The sequence below is a fragment of the Lepisosteus platostomus genome, chromosome 3 (assembly GCF_059453375.1).
Source record: "Lepisosteus platostomus isolate fLepPlt1 chromosome 3, fLepPlt1.hap1, whole genome shotgun sequence".
Taxonomy (NCBI): domain Eukaryota; kingdom Metazoa; phylum Chordata; class Actinopteri; order Semionotiformes; family Lepisosteidae; genus Lepisosteus; species Lepisosteus platostomus.
The window spans coordinates 322,013-331,131 of record NC_142613.1 but is presented as its reverse complement, the minus strand read 5'-3'; the positions used below and the strand labels follow the sequence as shown (position 1 = coordinate 331,131).

General features: G+C 47.9%; 1 protein-coding gene across 8 annotated transcripts; it reads right to left on the bottom strand.

Annotated features, from left to right (window-relative positions):
* Nucleotides 1-9,079, bottom strand: usp21 (ubiquitin specific peptidase 21). Of its 8 annotated transcripts, none has more exons than XM_088623559.1 (13): nucleotides 8,593-9,079; nucleotides 7,975-8,492; nucleotides 6,915-6,974; nucleotides 6,549-6,666; nucleotides 5,925-6,036; nucleotides 5,023-5,145; nucleotides 4,816-4,880; nucleotides 4,113-4,216; nucleotides 3,788-3,874; nucleotides 3,296-3,374; nucleotides 1,874-1,981; nucleotides 889-1,086; nucleotides 1-211 (listed from the first exon to the last, which is right to left on the bottom strand). In XM_088623559.1, the coding sequence occupies exons 2-12, from the start codon at nucleotides 8,104-8,106 to the stop codon at nucleotides 932-934; spliced, it is 1,143 nt and encodes a 380-aa protein (XP_088479685.1). In that variant the 5' UTR covers nucleotides 8,107-8,492; nucleotides 8,593-9,079; the 3' UTR covers nucleotides 1-211; nucleotides 889-931. The 8 variants fall into 8 exon arrangements, with proteins under 8 accessions (XP_088479685.1, XP_088479678.1, XP_088479681.1 ...); XM_088623552.1 differs by adding an exon at nucleotides 1,551-1,665 and having other exon boundaries at nucleotides 1-1,086; nucleotides 8,593-9,069; XM_088623555.1 differs by adding an exon at nucleotides 1,551-1,665 and having other exon boundaries at nucleotides 1-1,086; nucleotides 7,975-8,378; nucleotides 8,593-9,069.
* Nucleotides 9,080-9,119: the final 40 nt, after the last annotated feature.

Genomic DNA, 9,119 nt, shown 5'->3' with positions numbered 1-9,119 from the left:
TTTTCAAAAATAATTTATTTTCACTGTTAGAAGCTCTAATCTATTTCAGTGACAGCAACCAGTGGTCGTCATGACATGCTCCTGTGTTCAGGTTATCATAACACAACAAAACATAAAACACCTCTTAACCCTGACCTTTCAAATAGGAGCCCTTTGCCTGACAAGCAGAGCTTCTGGAGCCCGAAATCAAGGATGTCATATCACCGAGCATCTGTTCTAATAAAGGAAATAATAAAACGTTACAGGGAGGAGTCTCAGCATCTGAAAATGAAGTACAATAATTCATAAGCAAGGTCTAAGAAAGCAGCACAGTGTTTCTGATGTATTGGTTAATTTGTTTCAATGTATTCTCATTTGTTTGGTCAGTGATATGCTGAGAAACATTAAAAACACAACAGATACTATTGGTTCCAAATGGGGATAATTTCTTTGCCTTTTAATGGCATGATCTTCCTGTCAGTAACACATTTCAAGCCCAGTACAAGGTGGTGATTCCACGGCTGAGGTTCACATGTTACTACATGATACCAGTAAGCTTTTTCTCCAGTTCATGATGGGCTCAAAGAATCAGGAGCCCCAAATCTTAACAGCACCAGAGGGGAAATATGTCACATGCTAGTATCGATCTACTGTGACCCAGACTTTCCACATCCGACATGAGAGAGAGGTTCTGCTTTTGTAGAGGAAGTGAGATGGAACAGACATCAGAATCTGCTTTGCTTTGCAGGTTATCGCTTGGCTTGGCCACAGCCTCTGGAAGAGCTGCTGTTGAGTGTTAGACCCCGGTAGATCAGTGCCAGTGGAATCTCAGACACATTCAGCTGCAAACCCTTCCGGGCTATTCCAGCAGTCTGGAATGGCTAAGAGCTCTGTGGACAGCCGGGACACACACCTTGGATTCCGGCACGTGGCCAAGTCGTGTTCTCTCACTCTACAGGCTCTGTAGACACACGGCTGGTGGAGAGGTGCCATTCGGCAGCACAGTCGACAGTGCCAGGTCACTGTTTCCGGTCACAGCTGTCCATCTCATAGAAGAGGAGGTAGGCTTGGTTGGACTGGAGCTGTGACTCACTGGCTGGACTGACTCTGAAAGGGAGACATGAGGAGGGAGGGAGGAGAGTGACAGAGAGGCGAAATGATGGAGATCGAAACAGGAACAGTCACAGGAAAACAGTACAATCGTGATATCTCTCGTTTCTTGTGCAAACACCGCAGAGTCCAGCCCATCACAGGCAATCAGTGACTGTGCACCAGTGAAATACTTCAAATGACAAGATTATCAAAATGTCACCAGACCACTGACACAAATTTCCTCTTTCATATAATTTTCCAAGCAGTTTTGTCTTGTAATACACAATGATGTCATACTACTCACCAACAACTACCGTATATGAAGCACATTTGATGTCATTTATTTTTCAATAACTAGCTAAAATATGGTCAGACAAATGCCATGAATGTATAACAGACATCAAGTACCCTACATCTGGGACATGGTTTCTCCTGCTACGTAAAAAAGCTGTATTTGCAGCTGGGAGCTGGAGGCTGACCTGGAGTCATTGTAACAGTACCATCCTGCCTGCTCCAGACAGTAGGCGGTGTAGTGGCCCATGTTCACAGTCCCAGAGTGGTTGCACACAGCGTAGAGATTGTACAGCACGCGTCCTGGAGCACAGAGGGACGGGAAGATACAGGGACAGGGCTGAGAGAGAGTGGTTCTGCCAGGAATGACCGAGTTCTGTCACTAACGTACTAAACAACACTGTTTGGTGCTGAATATCTGTCTGTGGGATTTGACCAGTCCTGGGGGAGCCTGGGCATCTTCACCTGGGCGAGAAATATGTGCCGCGACTGGGCGCGGAAGGCGGAGTACCTGTGCCCTGTGCCCCATACTGCCCCAGGTCCAGATGTCTCAGAGGGAAGGAGACGGACACCGTGCTCTTGCTGATGGAGAACCGTGAGGCAGCGAAGCGCTTGAGATCTGGCACAGGGCCTCTGTTAAGGACTGGAACTCGACTCTCCGTCTGTTTCGCTGACATTATCAGAAGAAACCCAGACTTTACTTACGCTTATTGTCCCAGACAGGACATTTTCTTTGCAGGCAGGTAAAAGACACAACACAAAACATTTAACACAGCATGGCCCCACTAACATTTACAGTACGATGAGAAAGAAAATATGTATCTAGGAAAAGATACAATTAATTCTCCTAATTAAGCAGAATAATAGCTGTGGGAATAAAAGATAACTTATTTCTCTTTTATATGAATCTAGGTAGTCTAACTCGATGCCCAGATAGAAGGAGCTCAAGTTCACTGCTGTTGTGCTTTTTCCAGTCATGGCCCAGGTCTACAAACCGATAAGGCCTGGTCTCTGCAGACTGACACGGCCCTGTCTTTTCATTAGTATAGCACAGCAGTTATTGCTCTGCATTTATTTTACTGTGTGAAGATTACAGTGCTCAAAGTGCTCAAAGAAAATTACTGGAACAAAGTACAGGTGAATTTTAGAAGAAAGCTGAAGAGACCTGAACCTGGTTGGGAATGTCAGTCTCTAGAGCGATGGGCCAGAGCTATTCTGCAGTGTTTTAACAAGGGGAAAGTGAGGATGCCCGAGGGTCACAGTCAAAGTCCGGACGTTTGGTCCAGTAGAGAATCTGTGGCAGGACTTGAAGGCTGTTGTGGATCCCCAGGCTCGAGGTTCCAGAGAGGAATGAGTGAAAAGTGCACCATCCTGGTGAGCAGACCTGACTGGCTGAGTCTTACACAAGGTTCTTGGAGACGAGGATGAATACTTCTGCAATCAACATATTATAGATTTTGTTTTTTCTTTTCAGTTTCCACTGACATTTAATATTTTCACTCATAAAAGTATTCACGGTGAACATTCAAGTTTTGATTTAAGTGTCCACATCATTTGTAATTTAACCAAATGGGACATTATTGGAAGGAGGTGAATACTTTTGTAAGGTGCTATAATTTAAGTTTTCTGATAATCAAATCCTCTCTTCCCCCTGACACACATATTTATACTCCAGCTTTTTTGAGGATTTTCACAGAATCTCTCTTTTCAGAGTTGTTCCAAACTCCTCTCCAGTAAAATTGCATATTGGGTAAAAAGAATCTCACAACAGATATTTTGGAACTTTGCAAAAAATATCAGCTAACCCAAACTCTGGTTTCAAGGAGCAAGTTGTTTACATGGCAGTGTTGTTTCTGCTACACTGTATGTCTTGAGTTATGTTCTCAGATCTTATCCCCAGGATAGCCCCACCCCAGCTCTGCCGGAAGGATACGCAGGACGATGATCCTGGGAAACCTCTGGACGCTGAGCTTCTTTGTGCTTTCAGTGCATCTCCCACATCTGTCACACATCTGGAAAGGAACAACAGCCCTGAAGTGCAAACGAGACACTGGAAGACACCTGTGAGCTCCCAGCCTGCCCTGTCACACAGCTGACATCTCACAGTGCTCGAACAGCCAGGACAGGACAGGAGCCCAGTCTGTCCAGCATGTGTTCATCTTCATGACTTTCACAGATACAGACGTTTTCAAGGGCAGATTTGCCTGGATCTAAGACTAATTGGACTTGAGAATTCTGGCAGTGCATGGACAGAAACAGTTGCCTTCCTCTTCTGCTGCTGGCCAATATCACGTTAAAAGCCGCCCAGGTTGAAAGGGCTGACTCCAGCAGGACAGACAGCACAGGAGCAGAGAAACGGGGTTTGGAAAAGCAGCTGGGAAAGTTCACAGGGACTCGGTCTCCCACCTCACCATCCCACACGTACCGGGGCATTCTCAGAGTCCAGGGTCTCCTCCTGGGAGAACAGCTCCAGGCAGTCCTTCAGGGACACAATCCCCCCAGAAACACTCCTCTGCAACAACAGCACACAGTGGCTCAGGACCTGCTCTCCGCCAGCTCAGAGACCCTAACTCGCAACAGGAGAGGGTCTCATCTCATCTGAACAGCTCCATCTGAAGCACCCAAAAAATTCAAGCATAGGGGTAACACAAAGAGCATAGAGAAGTTTAACAAAATGACCCTATGCCATCATACAGAGATGGACAGAGACAGACAGGCCAGCAGGCAGGCAGACAAGTGGACAGTCTTACCTTGGGAATGGGCAGCGAGAGGTCACAGAAGACATCGAAGGTGGTAGACTGGTGACCACACACAGAGCAGCACAAGGAGCTGCGCAACTGGCCAGAGAACAGCTCTGAGAGACAGATGGACACACAGAAGGAGAGGACACAGGGGTAGGTGGACATACAGACAGATAGGACACAGGATCAAGTGGACACACAGACAGATAGGACACAGGGGCAGGTGGACACAAAGAGGGAGAGGACACAGGGGCAGGTGGACACAGACAGATAGGACACAGGGTCAGGTGGACACACAGACGGAGAGGACACAGGGGCAGGTGGACACACAGACGGAGAGGACACAGGGGCAGGTGGACACACAGACGGAGAGGACACAGGGGCAGGTGGACACACAGAGGGAGAGGACACAGGGGCGGGTGGACACACAGACAGAGAGGACACAGGGGCAGGTAGACAAATGAAATGTAGACAGTGTTTCGGCAGCATGTTTTGATTGCAGCTCTTGTGAAATCTGGCCACCCTAAAACTGTAGCTTTTGAAGGGCTCCTATTGGCTTGTATTATGCTCCACCATTGTTTTAGTCACTACAGATAGGAACTGGTTCTGATCCATTTATACTGGCTCAAGTTATTGCTCAATTCTTGCAAAAACATTGCTGCTCTTGATGCAGACAAAAATGAAAGCAAATGAAACAAAGATACTTACTGACCTACAATCCTGCTGTTGTCTCTCTCCAGGTACCTGTTCCACAGGTGTGCTGCCCTGTCCTCCACTCTGGCAGAGGGAGAGGAGAGAGAGGAGGAGATGGGTGGGGTGAAAGGTTATCACGATTTGGGTTTCTCATGCTTTTTTAAATTGTCTCTGTCTGTAGGCCAGCTCATCTTGCCTCAGCACTACCACTGTGTATTTACAGTACCTGAGCTGCGTGTGTTTGCTCTCTGTGAGCGCAGGGCTGGGCGCACTGCTCGGGGAGTGACGGTTGACCTCAGAGTGGAGTCGGTCCAGTAGGAAGCGAAGGAACTCCTGGGCGTCCTGCTGACTGCCAGCCGCGGAAACAAGCGAGATGCTCAGATTAATGTCAGTGCAGGAAAGCCCAGTCCAGCTGTCTCCTAATAAAACTCACAAAATGTGATCTTCCACGTGCTGTTTTGTCGTCCAGTGTTCCCTAGGTGTGCAGTGCGCTGATCAGCTCCTAGGAAGGGGGCCACTGTCATATTCCCAGCGCTATGAGTCTCGGAAAGCAACGGGACACCTGCTGTCTACAACAGAACATATGCTGTTTGCTTACAGACGTGAAAGAGAGCAGCCTGGCCAGGCAGTGTTTGCAGGGCAGGGGATGGTGTTAAACGGTGTGTCTCTCCAAGCACATAATGGGCTTGTGTGGCACTTATAATGTATAACTAACATAAGAGTGAATACAGACTTGTCTGGATGTCAGCATCTAAGGATCTCATCCTACCATTTCATGAAGATAAGAGGTCTGGATTGTTTTATACTCCCATAGCCCTTTGTGTAAAGACAGTGAAAACACACTTCCAGGTAGTTTCCACGTCTGTCCTGTGGGTGGTGGTTTAGTGCTGATACTTGGTGGACTGTGTCAGTGTTGGTGAGGACAGACTCAGACTCTCAGACCAGTAGATGTGTTACTGCAGTCAGTGTAGTCCTACACCAGCGTCTGGCCCCTCCGCTCTCTGCGTCTGACACAATCAGTGCCTCATTGTCGCGCTGAGCCAACTCTTTGGCTCTGTGAGCCAAACAAGAAATGTCAGTCACATGTGATGGAGAACCTCTGTGTGTGACATGTTCCTCACTGCTCACCTGTAGGTATTAAAATTAGGCACGGACTCCCTGAACAAGGTGTAGAATCTCCCAGGATGCACTGCAGTTGACCCTTCTGGTTTCCAGAGGTCAGAGAGCACTTGTGAGAAAGCTGCAGCAGACAGGGAGAGCAGATCAGCAGGATAACAGCAATGGTGACTCTGCTATCCACGCCAGCGTGTGACATCAGACCAGTGGTGATATCCCAAAGTGCATTGCTACAGGCTTTATCGTACATTTCTGTTCCACAGATGCAGCTGCTACTGGTGGCACATTCAAAAGAATTGTTTCTCCAAACATTCAAAAATGAAGTCTGTCATTCTTGAAAGACTAACTCTAGCACTTCATGATATTAAATAGTGATTCAGTATAAAAATACTATGAATTTATGCATAGAACTACATTTTGCAGTGAAATGTTAATATATTATAACCATAATCTGAAAGAGATCCATTTACCTATCTGTTTTCTAACAACTTCACCCATTTCAGACTCACAGGGGGGCAGAAAACGTAAACAATAATCTCTCATGATAATGTAAAAAGCCCTCGTCTAGTGTAGCATCTTGTGAATTTCGCCTGGCTCGAATACTGCTGGTCACAGCAGGGCCAGATGTCAAAGTACCGTTCATGAGCTCTGGGGGCTTGCGGGTGCCCATGTCCTGCAGGTACCGCTGTCTCAGGCAGTGATCCCTGAGGGGCAGCGTGTGGGACAGGCACTGCAGCACGGCGTTCAGGAAGCACTGCAGACACACAGAGAGCTGTGGTGAAGGCCTGACACTTGCGCAAGAGAGACAGAGGGACAGGTGGAATGAAGAACAGAAGGAATGAGGTAAATAAAAGAACAAAGATGGAATCACGCACCTGTGCCTCATAGAGTAACACAAAGTAGCTCTAATTAGACAACCAGGGCCTAAAACAACATTTGGTCTGTTGAGACCTGGTCCCAGGTCAGAAAACCCCAGAAAAACCACCAAGGAGATCTACCTACTGTATTCCCAACATTGTGGATTCCAACACGACCGCTGCCCAGCGTCAGACTGGCTTCCTGCTGCAGGAAGACAGACAGGAAGATGAATCACAGTTACCACCTCCACACCCACTGCCCCTCATCACACCTCCCACTGCCACACCCACTGCCCCTCATCACAGTGTAATAGATGAGTATCTGAGCTGGTTGTGGGTTTGGGTCCCCACTGCAGACACTGCTGTTATGCCATGAGAGAGGTACATTACCCCAGTTTCTCCAGTCTGCCAGGCTGTATGGGTTTGTCCTGCAGTGGGCCAGTGTCCTGTTCTGGCCAGGATTCATGTGTTTCCTGGTCTGTGTTTAACACCACGGGAAGCGGGATGAGCCGATGCAGCTCGGATACAGAAACGACCTCAGTCATTCTGAGCTTAACTGGATCAAAACCCAGTGGCCCCTGTGAGAGCCTGAAAGCTGGGATGCAGATTCCTGCTGCAGGCTGATGTGGAGGTACAGATCAGAGACTCTTCCTTAGCCACAGTCTTTTTTTTTTAGAGCCCTGATCTCATTACCTCGCAATAGATCTCAAACTAGAGGTCATGGAGACTCATCCCATTAGCACCTCAAGGGGAGGGATGTGCATGTGTGTGTCAGAGCGTGCTCGGGCACGTGCACCAGGAAGGACGCTCCAGGGACAGTGTGTCAGGTGCCAGCTCCCAGGGATGAGTAGTACCGCTGTTTCCACTGGGCTCTGACTGACTGCTGGTGAAGCGCTTGAGAGCAACCACCACCGATTCAACAGGGAGCCCAGATCAGAGCATGACTGACTATACTAGTTGACCACTAGAGCTGGCCAGAACACTGACTGAGCACCGGAGCTGACCACACTGATTGACTTCTGGAGATAACATCATAACACATCATTTTATTAGCCCTATACAATTTCTTGCATTAGGAATTCGTCTTTTCACATATCCCAGCTTGCTCTCCATGAGACATATAGACACACAGGCAGGGAGAGAAGCCTGGGAGATGACCACTTGACTGAACACCGGATCTGACAGTTACAAGGGCTGCTTCTTACCTCGTTATCAGCCACCAGGAGCAGCCCCATGAGAGAGCTGTAGAGAACGGACTGGGAGATGTCCGGCCCCTCCTGCTGCACGGCGCTCTGAGTGGCCAGCGAGCGGCACAGCGCCTGGCACGAGTCCTCCATGACAGCCGCGGCTCTTCGGGCGACTCGGGCGCAGGGGGCCCGTCCGACTGAGGTCCACGACCGGTTTCCACAGACCGAGTCGCTCCGGTCGAGCTCACTTCCAGGCGAATCGCTCTGTCCGGGACTGAACCTCCCGCAGCCGCTCAGGAGAGGAGATCCGGCGCGTCACTCTCACCGCCGCGGCGGTCTCCTGGACAGTCTGCAGACCCGGCCGGGGCGCCGGTCACTCCGTCGCAAAAGCTTTGCGTTTCTTCTGTTTGTTATGTTATAGGCTGTTTTAAAAACGCTTTTCAAAATAGCTGGCTTGATTTATGTGAGACGTAGGAGTGTTTGCTTCTTATTGCATTTAATGATTTAGTAAAAGAATAACTATAGAGTCGTTTTGACTGAAATAACAAATGAAATATTAAAGACTGTAGTAAGAAATAAAGTACCAGTATTTTTTTTAAATTGAAATATTGCGACAAAGAATTAGGCTCTACTAACCTTATCCGGAGATAGCAGAGATACGAAAATCTGAAGACGAATCCCGTTGGCAAGAGCTCTCTTGGTGTAAATTGGGAATGTCACTACATCTGCAGTTGGTTCTACACGGGATAACACTTGTGCTGTCATCTCTTGTCTTTCACTTGTGTGAATTTAGACGATTAATGTTAATCCCCTTTAATCTCTTCCAGCTCTCTCTCTCCTTTCTCTATATTTAGACACTCTCGCCCACAGTTAGCCCTTGCCGAATAGAGTAGGCATCCTGTATATATTACTGTAATATATATTTTATTACATCACTGGTTAGTTACTTTTCAAAATGCAGAGGGTTTAAAGCTTTTTAGCCGGGGTTTTAACGATTTACCGAAAAACACATCATATACTGTATATCTCTCCCGCCACCCAGAATAAAATCAGTGTAACTAAACTGCGTGGTTTGTTGAGTGAAGAGCGAGCGCTCAGGTAATCGCGCTCAGGTGAGTCCCGGCTGGCTCACTCTCACTCATAAGCCCCACCCCTCCGCGTCT

Excerpts from the sequence above, each read along its gene's own strand:
- usp21 (XM_088623553.1), bottom strand. The coding sequence starts at position 8,106 with ATGGAGGACTCGTGCCAGGCGCTGTGCCGCTCGCTGGCCACTCAGAGC. Across the intron at positions 6,037-6,548 it reads GCCCCCAGAGCTCATGAACG|CTTTCTCACAAGTGCTCTCT; the intron begins GTACTTTGACAT and ends TGTCTGCTGCAG. Across the intron at positions 3,375-3,787 it reads TGGACTCTGAGAATGCCCCG|ATGTGTGACAGATGTGGGAG; the intron begins GTACGTGTGGGA and ends GTTCCTTTCCAG.